We start from the raw sequence: 26217 nt of genomic DNA, 5'->3' as shown, positions 1-26217 counted from the left end.
ATAGATACTGCTTATTGTACCTAAATAATATATTTATTGGAGCTTGTATGATATGCAGACTTAATAAAGTGCCTCTTATGGGATGACATTTCTTTTTTGTTAGTATATTGTTAAAATGTAACCAATACACAGGGTGACCATCATGTTTTTTCCCTATGACAAACAACTGTTGTGATGCTAATGTTAACCACCTGCAGGAGCACTGAGGATGAAAGCCTGATTCTGTGTGAGACCTGCTGAAAGGAGACCATAGTGGTTCCATTCATATTTGCAAACACGTTGAGTAAAAGTCTGATCAATGGCTACGTGAACACTCTTTAAGTGACTGTGAGACCACCGTGACCGTGAGACTGTCTCCAATTACACACAGAGGGAACTCTATCCCGGCAAAGGATTCACAAAAGGTCCCTGCCTTGACTCACTGGGGAAGTGCACACAAAAATCACAATGGAACTTTTCTCTGCACACTTTAGTGAAACTAGAATAGACACACATTACTTAGTCTTATCTTTTGGATGTGGTCAGTCTAACTCAGCTAACATTCTGGAGTCTTCTTTGAGTCACAAAAAAAACTATAATTGTATAATTGTTTTTCTTGGATTTAATTATATACTTTCAATGATATAAAACAATTCTAACATTTTGAATTAGGGATAGTAATTAGTGGTATGTTAGAAGCCTACATTGTGAACATGTTTTCTGAACAAAAATACAATTTAGTATGAAAAGAAGCAGCTTTTAGCTAACAGTTAAGGTGCATTATCATCAGCTATAGAAACAAGCAGGTTTATTGGTCTCCCTGAAGGGGAAAATAACTTCTGGTAGATGATTCAGGTGAGACTGAAATTACATTTTAGGTGGGCTGAGATAATTTGTTAAGCCTGTGATAAGAAAAGTGTATCCGTGAAAAAATGCACTGAAGGCATGTATATACCTGACAAATGTTTGTTTGAATACTGCAACATTTCTGTGAGTCTTATAAAAGCATGTGGGATGGGCACTTTTTTACATGTCACAAATTATATGTACAGTAACTGTTTCTTTAAATTGCCAACTTCATCTACCTAACGTGGCGCCCCCTTCTGGATTTGAGACCACAGTACACTAACCATCAAATCACATTCATGTTCCAATGCTATTCTGGGGAAATAAAGAAAGAAATGTGGAAGGATTTTTTTTTGCATGTTCCCAAACCATTTTTTAAATTGTTTTATTCTATAGTTCTTCAATTAATTTGTATTTTCTTCGTTCATGTTAATTGGTATGCAGTAAGATACACACCTATGTGAATTACCTACTTACCTAATTTACCAATGAAATCTGACACACATACCCTGGTAAATAATAATAACATATAATAATAATCCTGCAGGGTTCTGATTCCCTTACCCTTTCCAAATCATTAACATCAGGCCCTTTTTTTAAATGGAACTACAAAAATGCTCATCATTTTATTGAGACATGTTTGTTGTGTGTATATTGTTTGCGTTTTTGGATGGCCAATCATTTCAGTACACATTTATTAAGTATAATTGGACAGTGTGGGACTTATGTATGCTTTAATATATTTTATTACATGGCTTAGTTGAATACTCGATTCTGATTGGTCAATTCAGAACACGTGACACGTTGTTAATCCAGTAGTAGACCGCTGTCAAGATTTATTTGTCTAGGACACTCACATCTGCAGAAAGAAGTCCGGTCGATTTAACTGTATACAGTTTGCTTTTCAAACTGTTTGCTTGTCTTTAGTTTTCCGTTGTCTACCGCCTGAGAGCAACATGGAGGATTCTAATATATTTGGAGGGCACAGTAATGTGGATGAATGGTTAGTGGCTGATGAGTCCCCAGCGAAGAAAAGAAAAAGACAAGAGGGACAAGAAAACAGCGGAGAAGTAAGAAAAGAGGGACAAGAAAACAGCGGAGAAGTAATGGGGCATCCTCAACACGGAGCTGCGGTCCTTTTTACGCAACGGTCCAGACATAGACATCAAACGGCAAAACATATTCAGTTGCCAGTTACTTTGGCATTAGGGCAGGGATATCTAGATACTTTCCAAGGTTTGACATAATGAATTGTGCTACTTTTAAAGCAAGCAACGATGTTTTCAAATCTGTAATCAAAAAAGGTCCACAAAAACGCTATCGAAGCAGTTCCTGCCGTTTCTACGTAGTTCAAACGGTAACAACAGACTATTTTTCTTAGCGGATGCATGCCATTTTAAATCAATAATACTATTTTTTAAATCAATAAAAACATTTTCTAAATCTATAAAGCATTTCAATTAATATTGGGAGTCATGTCGTTACTTTGTTGAGAATGTGGCCTTGTAATAAGCGGGATAAGGTGCAGCGACTTGGTCATTATGGGTAAAAGAACCCATGTTCTTTTACCCATAATGACCAAGTCATAATATATGAATGGACTACGTTTTACACATTGTGTCTTTGATGACTTTCTGGTAGCCTTGGGGGATGTTGACAAAATAAGAAGAAAAGACAAACTTAAAAAAAGAAACGACCTTTATTGAAGACATTCTTCAATGTCAACAGCTGCTTTTGATATTAGAGTGGTATTCAAAGAACAATAAAAAGACATTGGGAAGTCACATAAAAAAATAATTTTCAAAATAAAGAATACATTACCAACTCGGAATCTTATTTTTGAGTTGTAACACCTAAAGACTATTTACTTTTATACTGATTTTAAGTCCTCCCTTACTGTTACATATAGCAGGAGATAGTACTAGCACTAGAAAAAATCCCAAAGAAAAGATATGTAGTGTTAACTTTACAAAAAAAGGAGAATAACACTGTACATCTTAGAAACATTAAATATACACATGTTCTTGTTCAATCTGACTTATGTTTCAAGATGGTGAATATTTAATATAGTAGGGTTATATGGCATAAACAAAAATTCAGGTCCCACCCCTCTGCCGTCTACTCATCATCGTCATCATCATCATCTTCCTCTTCATCTTCGTCATCGTCATCATCGTCGTCCGCTGCTGCTGCTGCTGCAGGAGGAGGTGCTGCCGCCTCAACTGTGCCCTTTGTGCGGTATGCAAGGACATCCTTTGGAGGCAATCAAGAGTGTTTTTACAGAGGAACCTACTTTTTTTAACAGCTTCACAGAATTTGATTTTAACCTCAAAACATCTAAATATGATTATCAGATTCAAGAAAAAACAAGTTGAGCTTTGTCTATTTACCTTGTCATACTTCTCCTTCAACTTGGCACCCTTCCTCTCGTATGGCTGTTTGTTCTCTGCAGAGGAGGTGTTCCACATCTCTCCCAACTTCTTTGCAGTGTCCCCAATAGTAAGTCCAGGGTGCTCGCTTTTTATCTTTGCGCGAAAGTCACCGCAGAACAGGAAGAATGCAGACCTGAGGGGGAAAATGTATCAAATAAGTTCAAATATCACAGTCCACTTGGCACTGTCAAAAGTGTAGCAATTTTATTATGGTCCCTTACGGTGGTCTCTTGGGGGCATTGGGGTCCTTGAATCGCTTCTTCCTCTGGCCGGCTGGGGGATCGTAATTCTGCATGTCCCTCTCATAACGCACCTTGTCTAGTTTGGCTAAATCTTCAAACTTGCCCTTCTCTTTCTGTGACATTGTCTATGGGAAGAAAAAACTGTGTTAAACATCATATAAGGCAATCACTGATGAAAACACATTTTGGATTATAAAAATAAAATTCAGATAATAAGTCATTATTTTACCTTCCATCGCTCAGAGCATTTCTTTGAGAACTCAGAGAAGTTGACAGAGGCTTCAGGATGTTTCTTCTTATGCTCCTCTCGGCATGTTTGTACAAAGTAGGCATATGAGGACATTTTGCCCTTCGGCTTTCCCAAAACCTTCACCATCTTGGATTGCTAAATAGAAAAAAGAAATACAAGTATATGTTTTTAAAATAAATATATCCAAGTCTACTCATGCAGCAGCAGTGACAATATCTAAATATCACCCAAATTAAAAGGAGGCCTATTGCTTTGTCAGTTCCACCTATTGTTTAAACCGGGTGGTGGGAGGAGGGTCTCTGGGATGACTAATAAGTAACCCATTGTATGTAAGGACAAAATGATGCTCTCATACAACACATTAGTGTCCTAGTATGTATTTCCAACATGCATTCACGGTGATAAAGTACAACGTTACTTAAAATGTGTGGTAACTATATTACCTGGTGACGTAATTAGCCTCTTATTAATATAACATGTAGATGCGAATATTAGCATAAGCTTCCACAGCCTTTCATTGTTAGTCACCGTGCCTTGCAATTGCTTTGTGTCCCCTTGCCATCAGCATTAGCATTTAGCTAGTGCTAGCTAGCGGGCATGACAAAGAGCTCATTTCAGGAGAAGATTATTAAAATGGCTGATTTGATTGCGAACAATTGCTATGCTATCACGTGCCCCCTGGCTCTTATAAGGCCTTTTTTAACCTGAATGTATCGGCATCGTAATGCAAATAATTGGGTTTAAAGTCTTAACAAAAGTAGAGATGTTCGTGCAGAAGGATGCTCCGCCTGCATCACTCGGGCTGCTTCAGCACCAGCCGTGTTAACCTACGCTCACCTTCCAGCTAGCGTTAGCTTTTGTGATAGCAACACGGTCAGCCACCATTACCAGGCTAAAAGAGCAGCTTTACGGGTTAGCTCACTACACCCTAGCGGATGTTACGATAACCAGATAGTAGTAGTTGACTTTCATTCAGGGCTATCCTTTTACGTGCGTATCACCTTTATTTAGTTATCAGTTTTGGTCAAAGCTCATTTCAGAGTTAGGTAACTGCGCAGCCAAGTTAGCTGGACATTATTTATCCTCAGCAGGAGCTTGATATCATTTTAGCATCCTATCCAGCTAAGTCATGCAAATGCAATTTAGCAATGCAGATATAATCTGTGCAAACCTTAACGGTTCTATTCATGACAGGTAAACAATATCCCCTATTTGATACTTTAAAATGTATTATGCTTACCCCCGTAGCTCTGTGAGAAGCCAGCTCTACGTCGATACGTCCCAGACAATAGAAAGAAACGCACCGGCTGTGGGGAGGATGCCTCTGTTTGTCCTGTGTGTCGGGCTCCGTCTGTTGGACATTGGCTGCCGTCAGCTCCTTGGAGTATCTTATTGGACCCGCGCTGCTTCAGTCCTGTTTGTTGTGCAGTTGGTTGTCCAAAACACGGCAGAGCTGTGGCGCTAAACTTGAAATAGCCAACGCCTTTATTCTAGAGAAAGCAAATATTATAACAAGTAGAGTCATGTTGGAGCGGGAAACAAGAGCCAGCTTGAGAGATGTAATATGAGCCCATCTTCAGCCTACTATAGTAGGCTACAAGTCATACCAGGCTACAATGCAATGCAACCGATTGAGCTTTTATTTCAATCTGCATTAAGGCTTGCATTGTCACTTGCATGTGCATGATACATTCACATTTGCAAAATTCATTTCAAATGACATTGTCATTTTAATAATAAGAACAAAGTAAATGTTGATTAATGTTTCTACCTACCTCCAAATTATCAAAAAGGCTAACACAATATATGTATTATTATAGTACTGGATATAGCAGGATTTTACTGTATTGTTAAGATCGAGAATGTTTTTATTTTGAGGATGTATTAATCAAACCAGGGTAAAATTAGATTGTAATACTAAGATTAATGAATAGCTTTTGGGAAGGCATAAAATATCTGAATGATTTCCTTCTCTGATAGTATCGTGTATTCATATCATATACTCAAATATCTTTGAAGATATTTGTATGATACATTGCTAAAAATACGTTTTCTTAAATAGGGACGTGGGAGGAGAGCATGAAGTAGACTACTTTATATTCAATCCTTTTTCACCTTATGCACAGTAATTATATGTGGAAATGATATGATACTCTAGCTGTCATTAACAGTAAATGTACAGTATGAGGGTTGTAGATAATAGCATGCAATTAAATTACTTGGTTAAATGTATGGTTACTTTCCACCAGTGTCAGAAACAGACATAAACAGGGCAAAGCTGGCATGTTGAATTTGTAATGCAACATCTCCCCTGCTGAGCAGCTCAGTGGGGCCATTCAAATGTTGTAGGTCTCCATAACCACAACACCTAAACACCCTGCTGGGATCCTCTCTGCCTCTGCACACATACAACACTTTACCTGAAAAGACACAAACAATCCACAGTTGTCAGTTATGCTTTTCAGCAAGCTATCCATGATGTGAACTATCATCTGGAAATGGAAATGGAAAGGTGTTCATACACTGAAAACCAACGACAGCAGAGGACACCAATGACAACACAAGGTAATGTAAAGCCAATGATATGTAAAGATTGAATTTACTTGAAAGTAAGGTTATCATTTCGATTTGCAAAAACATGTTAAATTTGATTTAGAAGGGAATTTCTTATACATGTCTATTAAATCTTGTTTTACTGTGATATAGCTTTATTTGGTGTATACTATTCAATCATTGGAATAATTCAAGGTATTATTTTGGACTGTTGCGGGTCACAATTTATTTTGATCAATCCTTTAGTTATTCTTTGGTTCACAGCATTATAATTATGATACATAGAAGTGTATTTTTCATGCTCCCTTGCCTAGGGGTAATTGTAATTTCATATTATGGATTCAAAAAAGACATTATTTCCACTGGAATAGTCTTATGTCATCCCTACTGTACTTTCCAAAATCTTTCTTTTGTCCCCCTTTCTTTTGTAGATTTATTTGACATTTCTGTACGCAAGTTTCTCTGAACATTGTTCTCTATTGGGAAAAAAGATAACTATATCTGAACATCAATTAAAATAAGATAGTAAAGCGCACTTCTCTTTGTTGTAAAATGCAAATTCAACAATTATCTATCAATTCAGGTATCTAATAAGGGTCATAGTACATGGGTTTACAAAACTGTTTATGGGTGACAGTGTAGTATTTCAATCTTTTGCATTATTTGTTATTTGCTCAATTGATTTAAATGTTGTTTTTAGCTTTAGCTTTTTGTGTAAGAACAAATTGGAATTCAGCGTTGCAATCTAATAATAATGTATTTCTTCTTTTTTTGTAGAGGGCAAACAATGGTGGGATCCATATGAAACTTCTAATAAAAGACAATTTGTCTACCGGCCAAACTTAGCTGCAGAGATTGTGCTGTAAGTGATATGTATGTATTATGGTCTTCTGGTTAAGTTCTGAATGGGCATACACAAAATGTAGGATTGTTTTAGTGTGTGTTTAATTGTATGCCTATGTTGATGCATGTGTAGGTGCCCAGCGTCAACTTCAATTACAGACTCATATTCACAGTCTGGACCTTTTGGATCAACTGTGTACAGCAAGGAGTTTTGCTGTAAGCCGGCCTGTAAGCCTGAGAGTATTCGCACAGGAACAGCCTCGGGGCAGAGGAGAAACAACCCACATCCCAGTCAGGTTGGTATTTAGGCTGTGTTAGCCTCAATTTTACATTTATAGTTCAATGCCATGCTTGACCTCTCCCAGTGTATTGTAACTTTTAAAGCAAAATATTTTCCTGAAGTCTTTCATGATGTGGAGGCTGCCTAAGGATGCTGCACAAAGCTCTGAGTATGTCAGCTTTCCTTGGAAATATCCCCCATCTGAGGGGGTGATCAGTAAGGCCTTGACAGCGCAGTACAGCTCCATCTACAAATGTGACTACATGGGTATGCCTCAAGGTCAGAACTGCTCAACTACTGACATTCAAGCACTCAGGCCTGTCAAAATCAAACAACCATAAAATTCCCTTTTTACAGCTTATTTTACATTTGTTGTAGGAACCTATTTGACAGTACATGATCATATTAATATTGCAGAAAGAAGACTTGCACCTCTTCACAGCAGACATGAAATGCAGATTTCTACTGATACAGAGATGAGGGAAAATTACCGCGAGCCAAAGCAAAAACCTGAACTGCTGGGCAACTTCTATCACTACAGCAGCAGCACAAATCCCAACATGTCCTGTCGTGGTATAGGTGTGTATAAGAGTGCTTACAATTCAACAAGCCTCAAGCTTTGTATCTATTATTGCCCTCTGTGTGTTTCAGTTCCTACTGTTGTGCAAAGGCACGCTCAGCAGAGAAGACCAGACTTGACAAACTACGGTTTGTGGAAAGAGAATCACTAATGTCACAGATATGATAAAGGCTTTGCTGCCCAAGGAGCTGCAGCAGTTGCACAAAATGTTACCTGAGCAGGGTAAGTTTCAACTTCAAATGTTTGAGCATTTGAACAGGCTGCTTACTGATCTTAACAATGACAGGTAATTAATATGCTGTGTCTTTTGGCTTTGCAGGAAAGGAAGCTATAAGAACAGCTTGAAGTAAAGACCCAAACAGAAAGGAGAAAGTTAATAAACTCCCAGCTATTGTGTCTAATCGCTGCTCACCAGAGTGGATATCAAGCTAGCCAGGACCTATAAACCTTGTTGCTTATGGTAGAGGTTTGTTTATCTGTCTTTGTATTTTGCTGTTTCTTTTTCTAATGAAAGGGGTCATAACTGTAATAACCAGTATAACATAATATAATTAACGCTCATTTAATTGCTATGTCATTATTGTTGTGGAACCTGTGTGCTGTGATAATTAAACACTCCTGCCTAGTGAAAACATACTTAGCTGCCTTCGTGTTTCATTGCCCCCGTATTCTGCTATCTCGTACATTTTGCAGTCTGTTTGCAGCTTGATAACACATCTCATTAAAAACATGTTACATTGATTTAATGGTTCAATCTGCTTAGAATATCACAAGCGGTACCACTTTTTATCCTACTGTTTTGCATTGTGATACACTGTTTTCCATTTCATTCTCAAAGAAATTCAATAATGTTTGTTTAATTTCTTTATCCCCTTGGTAGTTCAACGAAAATTAACTAGTATTACTTAAAGTGGACCTATCATGCTATATTATAATAATATAGTGTAGGACCATACCTATATAAGGCATATTTATACTTTTTTTTCTTCTCCAAAATACCAAACAGATCATGCATTTTAGCCATGCCTCATTTCGCTCAATTTGCACTATTTTAGCCCTGTTTTGCAAGGGCTGATTCTGTGAGAACAGCACCACCTACAGGCCTGGCATATGTACTACAGCGTCTCCAGCGCTTTCGAACGGCAATGGCCGTGGCTGTCTCCTCCTGATTGGAGGAGTTGGCCCAATAGCTGTAGCGCCACTGTCCTGACGTCAGGAAAGTGTTCAAATCTGGATCAGTCTGTATCAGATCCGTTGCAGCCCCTTTTTTAGAGATTTGGGTATGGAGGAAAATAGAGAGGGTTGTGTTTTCTGACACTTGGTGAGTTCCCTGGAACACCGGGGACACATATTCTAAAAGACGTACAAAAGTGCATTTTGCATGATAGGTCCCCTTTAAAGATTGCTACGATAATCGTCTCATTTAAGTTCAATGTAAATAGTGCAATACATTGTTAATTTTAAACAATATTTAACATGGCTTTAACAAGGCCGTCAACAAGTGCAGCTTCTTGTCTTTAGTGTCTCAGTTGTCACCCTTGGTTTCTTAGCTACAGTACCATGGGGCCACCTGCTCAGCTCAGGTGTAATGTTAGAGTGAGTGTCAGGTAGACGAATGTGAGATCTGTGTGTTTAAAGTCTGACTGAGGCAATGTGCTGCACTAAAGTCTGCGTTTTACATCACATCAACCCTTTAAAATACAACATCTAACAAGGATGCCATTGGGGAAGGAGGTCCGCTCCTCTTCAGCCTCAGGAAGATTAGAAACCCAACATGTGTCCAGGTAACCTGATATTATGTTTCTCTCCTTAATTTCACCACATGTGTGTATTTCTCTTGATTTATTTATAGTTAAAAGCCATTTTGTATTAATTTGAACTGTTTCAGTGTCTGGAGAACTTAGTAATAATAGGTTGAGCCCCTTGTTTCTCTGTCATGTTAATCACATGTTTACTGTTGTCATGCTGCTTGAGTTGCCATCTGGGGTAGCACTGAGGAGTTACAGTGTACATGTAATATGAAGCCTGATAACGGCTCTCTTTCTACATCCATGGAAAAGTCCCACTGCAATGATTTAATAGATCTCTGCATAGACATACTGTATGTGTAACATTGTTGGCTACCTTGTTTCGCCACAAGTGACCACAAATAACAAGCTTCTCACATAATAATAATGTTTTCCAGAACAATATTTACTCATCATAACAATCTGCTATAAGAACAGTGCTTGCATTTAATTAAAACAACATCTCAAATCCTCCAGCATCCTCTGTGAACTGTGGAGAACTGCAGACAGGACGACGGGGTCAGGTTGTTGCGTTGAGAAACTCACAGATGACTGCAGCGAGGACAAACAGCAGCCTGAATGGCTGGTGCGAGAGCTGCTGAGCCAGAACAGGCGAAGACACTCAATCACACAAGGAAATGAGGCTCAAATGAGAAAACAACACCCTATTATTGACTCAACTCGCAGATTGTGCAGCCTCAAGGTAAAGTTAACAAAGTCTGAAAGTAAAATCTGAGAAATAAGTGTGGATATGTTTGACCTCTCAAACTGAAAGATTCTCCTAAATTTTGATTATTTCAGGGCCATGATAGATTTGTATCATTTTACCATTGAGTCTGCTTTCTTTAAGTTGCAGCATTTAGCCTCAAGGTGTCACTAGAGTGTTACGATCACTAGTTTACACACTCTTTCTGATGTGGTTAAACTACACTACAGCTGAAGCATATCCCACTCACAAGGTGAGCTGCAGAAAGAATGAGGTAATTCCAAAAGTGCCATTTTAAATCAAGTTGATGATCAATTTACTCCCAGCCTGACAGCGCATTGGGCAAGACGATCTGTCCCAGAGCCAGGGATGGCCATGTTTCAGTCTAAAGTGGAACAAACTTAGTTGCTGAGCCAACCACTTAAAAGGACCTCAGTAGATTCAAATTCAAGCTGACAAAAATGATGGACTGATGCAGGAGCCTGAACACCAGCAGAAGTTTCCGGTGCAGGTGTCAGTCACACTCTCCTGCATAAGCAATGTGCCATGGCAGATTGGACGAAGCAGGCTCAGGAGTTCAAAGTTATGCAGTGTTCATAAAGAAATGTTGTAAAGCAGACAACTTTCAGCACTTCCATCACTGACTGATGGAACAATTACCTCTGAAATTCAGGAGATACCGTGGGGAAACCTTGACTCGAGTTACATCCTTAAGGAACTAGGCTGTTTATCCCCGTTATTTATTAATGATGGATCAAATAGTGTCATGGATAAATGACCCGTTGCCAGGAAACCATAGCAAAATGAAGAGAGGCCATTAGACGCAGAGAACATGGCCAGCCATCCCGCCTTGTGAAAGCATCCCCACACATCATGGCTGACAAATGGCCTTTACAGATAGTCATTAATACTCAGAGGTGCAGCCCTAACCATATGTGTTGATAATTACATGCTGTTAATATCTCCTTTCTAGCACGCATGCTTTATGAACTGCCTGGTGAGTGCATTTGAGTGGACTGAAAATAAATTAGAAGGAGCATTTTTTTGTCAATTGAACCTGATTTCTGGTATATCCTGTATTGTGCTCTTTTCTTTGAATATTCACAATCAACCAGCATTATTATTGGTTCATGTAATAACACATGTCACAACTGTTCTTTTCTCCAATAAGATTGATGAGACGATATCACTCGACAACCTCCAGAAATTGAAACTAGCGTTCGAGGTATTGTATGAACTGCATCTTTTTAAAACTCACTGACAGTCTAGATATGCATTTCTGCAATATGTGACATCATTTTTTCTTGTAAAGGAATTTGAAAGGGGTGGCTCGAGATCCATTGATGCAAAGTGTTTTGGACGTATAGTGAAGAAGTGTTTGGGTTTGCCTAAGACAGTAAGGACAGTGGCACATTCCTCCTAATATTTTAACTCTGTCTCAGATTCTCTCATCTCTGCGTTATCTGTGTCTCATTTCTTTGCAATCGAGGACAAGCCTCAGCTATTGCCTGATTGATTTGTGTCATTGTTCTCTATTCTTTTGTTATTTCACAGAGCAATGCGCAGATACAAGGGTTATTTAAGAAGATTGATTTTTTGGGCCAAGGACAGATTTCATGGGTGAGATTAAATGTATATTTGTTTCTTATGGAGCATTCACATTTCATTCAGGAGGTTTGCCTTTTTTATGACACTTTGCACACTATGCCCCTATGAAATGTGACAGTTGTAATTCACTATGAATTAGTGGAGCAAGTAGAGCTGTTACTCACCTGAACACAATGATTTGGGCTAAATCAGGAATTTCAATACACATGTTACTGCATGATAGCACATGTGTCACTCTTTGCAGAGTGTCATTCATTTGGAAAGAATATTGTAACAAATTGTAACATGTAGAAAATAGCCGAAATCAAACAGGCAATTTCTTTTTGCAACAAGTATTTCTGTATTTTTGTTTCCCCCCACCGCTGAAATCTAACCCTACCCATAAAGCCATGATAAAAATGATATGACTGTCAAGGTGCAGGACTACCATAACCTGACACAAAGTGATGTGACACAGGGTGAGTTCTGCACACATATGATGCATGAATACAAAGAGAAGCAGGAAACTGTGAGACGCAGCAAGCAGGTGGCTTTCACTCTGCCAGCCTCGATGAAGACATTGTGTCATGGCATCCCCATCGTCAACATCCACTCCAGCCATGATGGCACCATTGTAACAGTGAGAGAAGACGGTGTTGTTTGCTGCTGCAGCCCTGAACTGAAACCACTGAAGACCAAACATTTGTTTGTATGTATTCTTTGTACATTCACCAAAACACTTTAGGGATAAGTCTGTTTTTTTTATTTCCAACAAGCACATTAAAGACCATACGTCTACCTTTAAATCATGTCTGCAAGCCCGAAGCCCATTGGTTCCTACTACTGAGGGCACAGATATTGGCCAATGACTATGTCGTTTTTATATATCCCAAACAAATGGGTACAGTGCCCTAGTAATAGGAACACATCACCCATGGCAACAATATGGCTCATATATGTGTTCTGTGTTGACAATGGAGGTCTATAACAAGACTGCCTTTAATTGTTGTTGTTCTTAAATGACACAGCTGGTATTTCCTCACTTAATATTGGTAACATAATTATATTTCAGAATGAAGGACCAGCAAGCAGGAAGTCAAAGTGGGCAAGTGACTTTATTCTGATGACAGAGTTTAACAAGCTGATGATTGGAACAGGGTACTATGAAAAAAAGCTTTAATAACATAATTAAAGACCCAATTATTTATAAAGTAAACTGACTGCAGGGCACACACTATCCTTGCTTTGCTTATTGTATGCGTCTTTTTTATCTTGCAGGGACAGAGAGATCCAGCTTTATGAGCTTTCCACTCTGGAGCCTTACTGCCAGATCAATGCTCTAGAAACGGTGCCTTTGACATTAGACTTTGGGTGAGCAACGAAACTGCATGTTAACATATCTTCCAAATGTCACAATAAGTCACAATAATGGCCTCTGTTTTTTCTCATAGCTGCACTGGCCCTGATAAATGTTATATTGTGTATGGAGACACGGAGGTAGGTCCTTTGAATAATCCTGAAATAAATCTTAAACAAATGTATCATTAATTATACCCCACCTGATTTATACTGGCATAGGTTAAATATGGTGTTTGTGTTTCAGGGATGTGTTACTATCATTATAATATCCTCTGTTGGAGATACCCTCAGGTAATTTTCCTTTCTGTTAAAACCTCCAGTCTGTGATTTCCTTTTTGATTTTTAAACACTTATTTCCAGGTTTCCATTGTAATTTGGGATACACATTTTCAGAGAATCAAAGTCTCTGGTTCTGATAACATAATTACATTTCCATATGTTCTTTATAATATACAAAACTCTTAATTAATTCATAAGAATATAATATATTGAGCTTTGCTATGCAGACATCTAGAGAAGGAAAAGGTTGTATGTGTTATCTTCAATCACAATCTTTTTAGGCTGCACAAAAAAACCTTTGGGAATCAGTTTTTCCAAAGAGTCAGTATTCTATTGACTGGTTGGTCATTATGTTTCTCCTGCGAACATCCCCATCCCCGTAATCCCCATGAATAAAGCATATGTATGTGAGATTATATCAGGGAAAGTCGATCAAAGTATGAATATATCTTTTTTTTTTTGTTCTAGTCATAACAGAGAATTGAGTGTCTGGACGGATTGAATTACTGAAAAGTAGCCGGGTAAAAGCCGTAGTTGCACAGAAACTTAAGGTGGAAAAATTATACCTATGCTAACTATAGGTTGTACTGTTTGTAGGTACGCCTGTGTCCCAATACATTTAAACAGTTTCATGCATGATGTATAACTTAATTTCTTATTGATAGGTTATGGAATAAATTACCGGAGATTGAAAATATGCCCAACATAGCGATTGACGATGCAGTGCTTTTTCCAAATGTGACATTTGTCAGATGGAAGGTTCATCAGGACTGGATAACACAGGTGAGTTTTAACCTTTTCCATGTGCATGTTCACTTCCCTTATAAAGAAATACATCTAAATTCAGCCAAGTGACGACAGACATTATCTGCAGATGGTGTGAACAATTTACGTGCATTACGGACATATTATAATGAAATAGGCTGAGCATCTAACTCCTCTCTCTAACTCTAGGCAAAATATTTTCATAGTTTTCAAGCTGTTGTCTCCTCATCAAAAGAAGAATCTACTTCGCTCGTTATAGGTAATTTCATTTTTTTTTGGCTTTTAAAGAGAGAAATGTTTGCATAAGCACCTTTATGGGTTTAATTATTGTGACTTAAAACACTTACACATCTATCATTACACATGCATATTCTCTGTGATTTAAGATCCAAATAAACAAATGACTGCTAAAAATGTTGCTAAGACTCTACAGTGTGCAGTAATTAAATGGTTTCGAACATTAGGCAGCCTGGTATAGAGTGTTGAGGGATGACACATGATGACTCATCTATCACAAATTCACCAATCAATGCAAGTGTGTGTGTGTGTGTGTGTGTGTGTGTGTGTGTGTGTGTGTGTGTGTGTGTGTGTGTGTGTGTGTGTGTGTGTGTGTGTGTGTGTGTGTGTGTGTGTGTGTGTGTGTGTGTGTGTGTGTGTGTGTGTGCGGGTGCGTGTGTGTGTGTGTGCGGGTGCGTGTGTGGTGTGTGGTGTGTGATCGACCATGACCACTTGTATGCTTGGTAATTTATTCTGATAATGGCTCACCCTTGCTACAGAAGGCATGTTTGATCAATGCTGATACACGTGATCTCATAATAACATTTATATTTGTTTCTTCTTCAGGCCGTGTGCTGCCTCTAACAGACGCTGAGCAGCAGTTGGATGATATCAGAGAGGCCTGCTATGAAGGTAAAACCAAGAAGATCCAACTGAGCTGGACTCCGCAGCTCCGTGCATCGTGTGACCAGACAGTTTTCAACATATCCAAAGGTGTCAAGACCTTTGACCTTTGTCAGAAGCACAGCCTTCTGGTCACTGGAGGCATGGACAGACTGATACGCATGTGGAACCCACATTTTTCTGGGTGAGGAGCCATAATTCAGTGGGCTTTATTTAAGACAATTAACAATAAATCCAAAAGCTTCACCTCTTGGTTTGGTTTTTCGTTTTAGGAAACCTAACGGTATTTTGAAAGGCCATTCAGCTCCAATCACTTACCTGCACATCATCCCAGAGAACGGTCAGATCTTCTCTGTCTCTATAGACTGCACTGTGAAGGTGATTTATGATTCATTTGTATGTTTCTGTGATTTTCCACATTCTAAATGCTCAAACGGAGTACAGCATTCATTTGAGGGCATGCAATAACCACTGTGGACAGTTGGAAACTTTGAAAATGTAAAACAAAAAATCTGACCTTGTCTTTGACTTGAGTTTTTAAATGTTGTTCTGCTTTTAAATTAATTATACTACTCTACAATTCAGAAGACAATATTATAAATGTATATTAGCTATAGTTACTTTCTGTTAAAGTCTTATTTGATTTTGTTTTATAAAACATGATGCCTTATTATAGACATTACTTCACAGCTGGATAAACAGAAGCTCCACCTAGACAAGCTACAGTGTTAATACTATTTGATCAAATATATAATATAGAGTATTCATATTCTATGGTGCACATTAGGGCTAAGACTTATGTGCTTCTAGAACACATTGAAGGTTTTAGTCTTTATTTAGCACAGTATTCCGTGAATAATTTGGACACTTCTGTTTACCTGTTGCTGTTTCAGATCTGGGATATTCAAGATCAGTGTTGCCTGTTTACAGCAGACTCGCAAGCCAGCGGGATTCATGGTGACATATCTGCCTGCTCGTATTCCTCTGCTGTAAAATCCTTCTACTTTGCAGCAGACTGCATTGCGGTGCTCTCCCTGAAGATAAGGTTGGTTGTCAAGCCCCCGTTCTTTATTCATCATAGAATCCAATGTACTGTGAAGATACTTAAAAACAAAATTTCTCAAGGTTGTTGGTTTGTGAAATTCAAATAAGAAAAAATACAGAAAAGACTGTTGAAGAGTTGTTCTTTTATTAATGTTTATTAGTTTTTCCTCTTTAAGGCCGAGGCTCCACAGCCGTCTGACTGTTTCTCATGATGAGACTGTAATGTGCTGCGGATACAGTGAGGAGTTCCGTCAGGTTGTCAGCTGCAGTGAGGGATCCGTGAGTAAATGAATACTTTAGTACATCACAAAGTCATTCAAGTGACCCAACTTCACATTTCCAGCGAAGAAATTATCCAATCTGTGTCAAAACAGAATTGATCTTACTTACTGTATATCAACAGCACAGTTCGTTCAATATGTTACTTTTTCCAGGTGGTTAAAGTCTGGGATTTTGACACTGGGCGGCAGCTTTTTGAATTTGGTGGCACCCATGACCAGTCTGCCATCACATGCATGGCTTTTGACCCCAAAGGGAGGAGGTACAGTACAACAGTTTGTGATACATTTCACTTTAATAAAATATATTGAGCCACAACTTCATCTTAATAAGTTGTTTTTATTTGCAGACTCATCACAGGTGGAAGAGATGGTTGTGTAAAGATCTGGAACTTTAACAATGGTCAGTGCCTAAAGACACTTAGGAAAGGTATGTATTTGACCTTTCCATTACTTCTGCATAAAACAAAAAGTTTGTATACTATATTATACAGTATTTGTGAAAAATCCCTTTCAATCTTTCCCGTAGATGATGAATGTCACGAAGTGTGCGACTGCATCTTTTTGCAAGTTCACAGGACTTTGTGAGTAATGATGTGATATTTGGCAAGTGTTCTTTGCTCAGTATACATTCTAATCTATGTTGAGCTTGTGCAATTTTATATTTGAAGCTATGTGATGTCTGTTGGCCGGGACCGGAAGATTGACATTTACCCAGTGAGTACAAAAGCCATGAATTTTTTGTATCATTCGTCATTTGTGCTTCAGAAATCCCATTCCAATTATTCCTCCAGTTCCTCCATCCATCCATCCATTGTATTGTATCCCATTTTCATTTGTTCACATTGTCATTACCAGCTGCAAAGAGAAACGGCAAAGAAAATACTGATAGTTCATGCGGCATATAGCCTGAATTTCATTATAAAACTAGAAAGAAGTTTGCACATTTTTTACTGCATGGCGGATGTCACTTCTTGTCAGTGTCTGCCTAATAAGAATTGTAATGTACTTATTTTAATAACATAATTAAATGTTTTAATATCGAGATGTAAAATGTTCTGTTTGCTTAGTGGGCATTTGCTTTTTTCAGGACATACCTGAGGGCCTTCATCATGTCCAGAGGCCACAGCCTTCATGGCAAGATGATCTGGTGAGTAATGAATAGAGAGTTGTCTTGACAATAACATTGAGAAAAGTGATTCAGTCAGACAAAAATAATAGTTACAAGACAAGTTATTCAATGGGCTCCGACTGAGAGTTAGTCTTCTCCCGTGACGTTGATTCTAGGCAGACACTGGATGGATCATTATTCTTCTGTTTCTGAAAGAGCACAGATACAGTATCAGCATAAAAAAAACCTGCCATAAACACAAATTGGATGTTTTCTGCAAAATGAATGTATGATCAAAAACACATCAAGCTAGAAAACAATATGTGCTAGCTCTGAAGTCATTTCATTACAACCTCATTCATCATTTTAATAATAATAATAATAATAATAAATGGAATTTATAAAGCGCCTTTCAAGGGACCCAAGGCCCCAGACAATGAGGAGCAAACAAAACAGTGCTACAGTGTGAGTATAATATTTTTCAGAGCATCTGAATGTTTCCTGCATGTGGTGCCATGTTATACTGTACTTCTACTCCACTGTATTTCAGAGACAAATGTTGTGCCGATTCCATCATATTAATTTTAAAACAATGAGGATAAGAAATACATACAAATATATAAATCTGATACACCGTATACAAAGCCAATAATATAAACAAATAGTTAACTTAGTAGAACCTTACAATGCTCTTTACATATTATCATTGTGCATTTCACATTAGAGGTGCCAGTTCTGTCTTTGCACTGCCTCAGTCACTGGTGCACCTGAAGGGCTGTGTAGATAAAGCTTCACTGCCAGTTGTTTGTTCATATTACACACAGAGGACACTGGGGTCCTTAGAGCCTTTTTTGCTGACTGGCCATACAACTCAGTAAGATATGGGTAACGCAGCCTCCCTGATCTCTGCCCTGCTGTGCAACATTGATTGCAGAATTTTTTATTTTAAATCGAGCAGCAAGTTTCCCCTTCAACCCTGCCTCACTTTTATCCTCCATCTTTCCTTGTTCCGTTTCTCTCACTATTGAGAATGTTATTAAAAACATGATGATAGCATTTTTCCTGCCAACTTCATTAACCTATATTGTATGTAGGGCTAAACTAATTTATAGTGTAATATATAATATTGAGGGTTTTCTCACAGACACATCACCGCTGATGTCACATCACATAGCTTCTCACTACGTTTTTCATGAAATGTTAGATTATTTTTTTCTGCAACAAATGCACCGCTTACAGTGTCTAATAGGTCAACGTCAGTATATTTGTTCCCCATTATTGTGTTCACATAAATGATATTGAGATTAGAACAAAAGGTCAGGCACGTGCATGTTTTGTATTACAAAGCAATACATCTGTCCTAAGAAAAATCTCCTTACAGAAGCTAAGGATTTGATCCTCTAAGTCTAAAGTGTCACAGTGTTGTAATCCTATTCGTGATTTTGTTTAAGAACTTTAAACCTTTCATAGTATCTTTTCATTTTATAGAAGTACATTTAGTGAAGTGAGAGTTTGAATCTCACAAACCTATAAAGTAAAATCAACAATTACATAAATAAATGCAGTCGTGTGCTCTGAAAGCTGTGTGTTCAGTCCATATAAAATATCAGAATAGATTGCAGTTCCTTGATCAGATTTGACCTGTATAAAGTGGTCAGGTTACCTCAGAATGCAGGGCCCAGCTCTCTTTCCCATCTCTTTTATTATGGTTGGTGGTTGCACTCACCCTCATATAGGCCAACTAACAGAGGAGAAATAATGCAGTAGAGAGGACAGCAAGAAAAGTGACCCCTGTTAGAGCCTTCTCTGATGATTGTTTTTCATGAAAGGCCTGCAGGAGAGAGACCAATGGGTTCTTCTATATACATTATATAATTTACTGTATATTGGTCCATTTCCGTTATCCACTTATCCTCGGGTTTACTGTGATTTATTCTCTGTTCCTCCAGATGGTCTGAGTTATGTTACAATTCATTAATATTTCAAAATATGGCCTGGTTCAGCTAATATTTCACTTGGCCTTTGAATATAATTTACAGTAAGTTAAGTAATCAGTGCCGGTCAGAAATGCCATCTGCTTTTCCTGATTTGTGTACAGTTTCTGGTTGGCAGCATCACACCAAGAGAACATATTTCTGTTGAGATCAGTGGAATAAAACAAGACGCACAATACGCATCAGTTTCAGTGTTCAAGTACAGTGGCTGAAGTAATATTTGACTTGTTTGAATTTCCTTTAATATTTTTGTGAACAAACTGGGGAACTCACTCACTCATTATTCTATAAGGTGTGCAAACTCCTTGATCCTTTCTAAATTGATACGGTTAATATATATAGGAAAACAAGTAAGTTAAGGTTGTGGCTAGTTAGAGTTTAAAATGTTTTGAAGTGATAATAAATTATTCCACTCTGTTCTTAGGTAATAAAAAGGGCAGGAATCTTTCATAACAAACTGTGCTCAAACTTGTAAATGTTTTATCCTGGAGTAATTTTTAAATACTTGCACTTTGTCTTTTTTCAGAAAAGTGGCCATAAGGAGGACATCCTTTGTGTGGCACAGTGTCCCCCATCTCTCCTAGCCACCAGCAGCTATGATGGAGAGATTATAGTGTGGAATGTAATTTCTGGACGAATACGGTGTCGGTTAGTCAGCCCTCTTCTAGCTGAACACCAAAATGTTGAAGGTAACCTTGAAGCAAGGCAGATGATGAATATATATTTTTTAAACTCAGATGTGTATATAGGCAAGGCAAGGCAAGTTTATTTATATAGCACCTTTCAACACAAGTAACATTGCAATAATTATATGTGTTTTTCTGTGATACAGGACTGGATACAAGTGTTCCAAGTATAATTTTCTTTAAGAACTCCAAGTTGCAGCACTTTTCCTCGGCTACAGCTCTGCTGTCGGCAGGAGCCATGGGTCAGTGTAATGAACAGCTCTAATTACAGCGCATGATGGCATTTTAAAACCTCTCACAACGTCTTCCATTACACTGTTAATTATGTATTTTCTCTTTTAAAGGTTGTATAAATATCTGGAACGTGCTCAGTGGAAGCAAATTAGCTGGGAGTTTCAAAGCTGTAAGAAATGCATCTCAACAATATTCTTGGATTCACTTTTGGGTCCCAAGGCATAGGACTCTAGTTTTTGCTTTTCTTTCTCCTATATTTAAAATAGCTTATCAGGCATTAGGATCGTTTGTGGCAAACTGTTTCTTTGCTTAGTGCTATTTTTTGAACAACTTGCAGGATCCTTCCTTGCAGCTACATAATGCAAAGCAGAGACCTTTAATATTGGTAGCCCAAATAGAAGTCATACATTGTCACTAAAGACACACAAAAAAAAACTAAAACAATATATGTTCTTTGCTATCGTAGCCCACTTGTTTTGTTACCTAGCAACAATGTCTCTCAACAGTTTCGAGGTGCTATTATTTGAATCTACTTTTGTTTCTTCAAAAGTAACCAGGCACCTGATATTATGTATCTGGAGAGGATGTATTAGGCTATCTGGAGAGGCTATAATGTATTAAGTCTCTTTTCAGGGAGGGTAACACTTGCTACAGTCAGTTAATGCAAAATCATTAATATGAAAAGTTGGTGAGATGTGTGTGCCATGATTTTAAAGTAACGCTTTTTGCTTTTTTTCATTTTCATTTTGTAGTCTAAATTCCAACAAAAGATTACAAAACTGGCTAAAACAGCCAAAGACACGTTGCTGTACGCTGCTGACCGGATTGGTTACATCTATGTTTACAACATGGAAAAGTTTACTGCTGGGCAAAAATCACCTAGAGGTAATCTGAATATTTCACCTTGATTAGACATACAGTGAAAAACTGTTACTGTCCATCAGAACGTGGAAAATTAAACCCTCTTTGTTTTTTCATCTTCATTTAGCTGAAGGCTTCTGGCGTGCCCACACCAGCCGAATTACTGGGTATGTAAAAAATTGTGGCCAGTCATATTATCTAATCTTATATAATCTGGTGAACGCTATCAAACAGGAATTCTACTCTGGGTTGTGTCTCTAACTTTAAGTTTGTTGTATGCTTAAAAGTCCCCGAGGGTACATCCTTAGTGGAAGCAATCTTTTTTTTTAGAATGACTTATTGGTAGCAGCAGCACAGCAAAACTTCCTTCTGCTGCAGTAGACAAATCAAAAGAAACTGTGTGTGGGAGGGTCTTAAACAGACAATCAGTATAGGTAAGGTGCTGTGCGGGGTGCATCTGCCATCAGACGTACCAACAGAGTGGATGATTTAGGGTGTTCTGCCAGAAATGCCTTCTCTCATTAAATGTCATGTCTCTGTATTCTGGTCCAGCCTGCAGATTGTTGACAATGATCAAGTGGTGCTTACCTCATCCACAGACTACACTGTGCGCCTTTGGAGCGCACATGGAGAATACATAGGTGGGTGCCATTTTGCATCTGTGTCAATCCCCTCTTTCTAGACATTATTAATGTCCATGCCAACAACATAAATCATGGTGCGGTGCTTTTGGTGGAAATGCTTTTATTTGTGGGCTTTTTCTTTCAGTGTGACAATATTCATGGCTGGATTAAACCACTATGGGGCCTGGGGTAAAAATAAGCAGTTTTGCCCTTTTATTCCCACTCCTCGTGTAGTGTGAATGTGCCCTGTCACCTTCAAGTACCCATCAAGTACAGCACACATAGCAAACTACATGGCAGCTTAATTACATTTGCCTAGAGACTGCGTAAACAACCAGCACTTCTATGCTAAAATACTACCTGGCTGCAGGTTTACACTATGTGAATTACTTTTTGGTAATAACACACATCTATTCAGGGTAATGCACCATGTAAGCACAATGTTAGCTATAATAACCTATACATAAATATAAATAATAATCAAATAAATAAGGTCATTTGGTTGAGTTATTCAGTCAGATAATGATGTAAGAGCACATGTTCCTTAAGGCCATAACATTGCAACAAATAAATAGACGTTTACAATTGTTTCTACTGACCAATTGGTGTAGGGAACCTCCAGATTTTAGAAACCCAAGACTTTAAAGGAATAGTTCTAAAATAAGTTTTTACTGTCCTAAAGCTAACTGGCTGGTGACTGTCGGTTCATATTTAATGCACAACAAAATGTTGAGCTATTAATTTAAACCGCTGTCACGTCGATAGTATTTTGGCTTCACGTACATCCAGCAAAACTGACTTTTTCACCTATTGAAAATCTACATCCATAACTTCTACATAACTGTGAGCAATTGTATTTCTTTTTGTGTGACGTTGATAATCTAAGAGTGGACAGGAAAAATACGTTTCAAATTTCAATTTGTTAGGAACTGTCATTAGTAATATTTTCAATGTATATGTATATTTCAACCTGAAATAAGACTCAAATATAAAGATTACAATTCCCTGTGGGTCAGTAGTGGGGGTCTGCACAGTAGGGACCTGCAGACACTTGATTTCAAATGGATTCAGACATTGTGACATTTTAAGAAGCCACATTTTCAACTGCAAATTCCTTCAGCACAAAGCTGCCCAATGTGGAAATAAAATAGAAATTGCAGTGTCTTTGTCCACAGGGACCTTTGGGCAGTCTGAGAGCTGGAGTGTCCATATATCCTCCTCGTGGAAACATCCTGCTGTCCCCTATGAGGTCCTCATTGATCCTCTGAGCATGCCTCATCATGAAATTCTGAATGTTAAAATTAGTTCTGATGACATCGATACTGACAAGACTGGGGCTCATAAAGGTGAACTAAAGGTGAGCCGAATTCTTTCACTTAAGATTATCTGAGCGGTGTAGCTATGTGTCTCTCTGCCTCTCCCTTCTGCAAATGTTGAACCAAACTGAACTGTGCCTGCTCCTCTTGCGTCATGATTGCAGTCAGAGACACACAGTAAGGTGTAAGTCAGATTAAAGGCAGGTTGTACCCAGAGGAACACAAGACAGGGTGAATAATAACCATTACACCAGCAAAAACTGCTGTACCCATGCTATGCAAGGCTTACACTAGACTCAGCTTAAAAAGTGACAAGTTATATTATTAATTTATATTCAGAGTGAGTGTTTTCTTTTGCATTTCAGGCTCTGTCATGGAACTCTCAGGCATGCTAACAAGCTATCGAACCACTGTGCTCTGAAAGGCTTCATACTGTGGAGGCATCCAACACCAGACCTCTTATAAGAAGGGCTGAGGAACTAGATCAATTTGAAAAATATGAAACTGTATTGATCGCAAAGGTGGAAAATTGATCATTGTCACATTCAGTAATTGAACTCCTTCAAATAAAAAAGCTCTAAATTCCCACTGTGCATGACATGCTCAGCGCTGAACAGCTGAGGAGACCGACAAAGAAAAGCTTCTGAACATAGTGGAGCCTTAGCAGGTGGACACAAACATGATTCCAAATAAATACTTATGTTGATTCTCTGTTGCGTTCACATAAATCTACAACTTTTTAATGTGAGAAAAACAGTTTTTTCACAAGGATAATTTTACTGTTCTAATATCTGGAAAAAGGGAAGGGGAATATATATCCACCTTTCCTAGTTTGCATAATACCTTTATTTATATTCAAAATATGATGTATTATCCTTGTTTTAAGTGCATTATCTTGGATTATATATAGGTGCTCTGGCATTCAGTGTATGATTAATAAAACCCTGCATTACAATTTTTGTAACACTCTTGTTTTAGCTATTTTCTACTTCCTTTATTATATACAGGTAGTGTTCAGGTATATCTGTTTTTGGATGGAGTGTGGCTTATTAAACACCAGCTGTTTAAGGCACAATAGGGAAAGATGATCTCAGGGTAACTGATTTGAATGTATAGTACTAGTTTAGAAGATGTGACAGGATGCAAAGCTTTTAGCTGCGCATTTGAGGTATAAGTAGATTGAGAGTCAGTCATATGGGAGCAGACAGCTCTGTTTGTTCAAGCATAATACACTGTGACGTGTGTGTGTGTGTGTGTGTGTGTGTGTGTGTGTGTGTGTGTGTGTGTGTGTGTGTGTGTGTGTGTGTGTGTGTGTGTGTGTGTGTGTGTGTGTGTGTGTGTGTGTGTGTGTGTGTGTGTGTGTGTGTGTGTGTGTGTGTGGGTGCGTGTGTGTGGGTGCGTGTGCGTGTGTGGTGTGTGATCGACCATGACCATGACCGCATGCTTGCTAATTTATTCTGATAATGGCTCACCCTAGCTACAGAAGGCATGTTTGATCAATGCTGATACACGTGATCTCATAATGACATTTATATATTTTTCTTCTTCAGGCACACACACACACACACACACACACACACACACACACACACACACACACACACACACACACCATTTTATGTTAACAAACAATCATTTGAAAAGGGTCCCTGGGTAGGTTTGCCCCACCACCATTATTTTTTGATTACATTAACTAGCACTACCCTTTAACCTAATTATCCACACAAATTCAAAAAAGGGGGAGCTCAGAATTACTAAGGAATGCTCAGTGAATATAAGCACCCAGAGGAAAGGCGAGAACAGTAATTTTGAAAGTAGAGGACTGAAATATTCTGGTTGGGAAGAATCTTAATTATAGGTCACACAGCTATCCACACAGCCTTGTGTTTTATTCACGCCCATGCTTTAAAAATAGTGTGATGTGGAAAGGAAGTTTTGTATTCTGCCAGCTGTCAAGAACAAAAAAAATCTAACTGTGTTTCAGTAAAATCAAGTAACCTTCACCGACAACAAATGTGTCCATTCATTTTTCTGTCACTGGAGAAAAATCTCAGGGTGACACTGGAGAAAAATCTCAGGGTGACACCATCAACAAGAGACTTGACAAATCTGGATTGATCTGTCACAGAACATTTCAATGAATGCTGCCTCAAAGGGTGTTACGAATGTTTGTATATACTAAATGAAAAAACAAAGATCAAAGTTAAGGATACTCTATGAAATGCTGTTTAAAAAAAATACTTATATATAAGCAAACTTAGGTTTCGATCAACAATTATTTAAGTTAACACTTCAGCCACACCTAATCAGCTGCTTAACTTACTTATACCTGGTCACCACATGTCGTTTTTCCTCAGTCGCCAATCATCCCATATCGCTACAACATCCACAGTGTCTGGGATCTCAGTTAAATCAATACTAACTCAGCTAAATTGAAAACGGACTCCTTTTGGAGGCTTATATTCAGATTGGGACCCCTACATTAAGTCTCGATCTGCCTGGACTTCAGTTGGTCCTCCAGACCAGCCTGACAGATGACATCCCCCTTCTTTCTTCATCCCTTCCCCTTACATTCATCAGTGCTTAACATCCAATACCTGCTGTAGTTAAATATTTAACTGACATATTGTTTGTTACTTGGTCCTTGCTTTTCTATGCACATATCAGTGGGCATCATTTGAT

At 38.3% G+C, this 26217-nt stretch overlaps 3 protein-coding genes across 3 annotated transcripts; 2 read left to right on the top strand and 1 right to left on the bottom strand.

The window, feature by feature from the left end:
* Positions 1-2505: 2505 nt before the first annotated feature.
* On the bottom strand, positions 2506-5241 carry hmgb1b (high mobility group box 1b). The gene is made up of 5 exons (XM_034113211.1): positions 4990-5241; positions 3729-3884; positions 3479-3624; positions 3216-3390; positions 2506-3078 (listed from the first exon to the last, which is right to left on the bottom strand). The coding sequence occupies exons 2-5, from the start codon at positions 3873-3875 to the stop codon at positions 2944-2946; spliced, it is 603 nt and encodes a 200-aa protein (XP_033969102.1). The 5' UTR covers positions 3876-3884; positions 4990-5241; the 3' UTR covers positions 2506-2943.
* A 661-nt stretch (positions 5242-5902) lies between these two features.
* Positions 5903-8551, top strand: LOC117468861 (testis-expressed protein 26-like). Its single transcript, XM_034113210.1, has 7 exons — positions 5903-6314; positions 7080-7164; positions 7279-7441; positions 7548-7704; positions 7843-8004; positions 8077-8227; positions 8325-8551. The coding sequence occupies exons 1-6, from the start codon at positions 6248-6250 to the stop codon at positions 8154-8156; spliced, it is 714 nt and encodes a 237-aa protein (XP_033969101.1). The 5' UTR covers positions 5903-6247; the 3' UTR covers positions 8157-8227; positions 8325-8551.
* Positions 8552-9721: 1170 nt separating this feature from the next.
* wdr95 (WD40 repeat domain 95) lies at positions 9722-25946 on the top strand. Its single transcript, XM_034113394.1, has 27 exons — positions 9722-9789; positions 10270-10495; positions 11670-11723; positions 12528-12794; positions 13158-13243; positions 13364-13456; positions 13537-13582; positions 13689-13735; positions 14389-14506; positions 14678-14747; positions 15332-15572; positions 15661-15766; positions 16282-16433; positions 16609-16711; positions 16867-16973; positions 17061-17140; positions 17240-17294; positions 17382-17427; positions 17801-17860; positions 20342-20504; positions 20648-20743; positions 20846-20904; positions 21488-21620; positions 21724-21763; positions 22149-22237; positions 23395-23576; positions 25893-25946. Exons 1-27 carry the CDS (start codon positions 9722-9724, stop codon positions 25944-25946), a joined length of 2841 nt encoding a protein of 946 aa, XP_033969285.1.
* Positions 25947-26217: the final 271 nt, after the last annotated feature.

This window comes from Trematomus bernacchii, unplaced genomic scaffold (genome assembly GCF_902827165.1).
Source record: "Trematomus bernacchii unplaced genomic scaffold, fTreBer1.1, whole genome shotgun sequence".
Classification (NCBI taxonomy): domain Eukaryota; kingdom Metazoa; phylum Chordata; class Actinopteri; order Perciformes; family Nototheniidae; genus Trematomus; species Trematomus bernacchii.
This window is presented reverse-complemented; position numbering and strand designations above follow the sequence as displayed.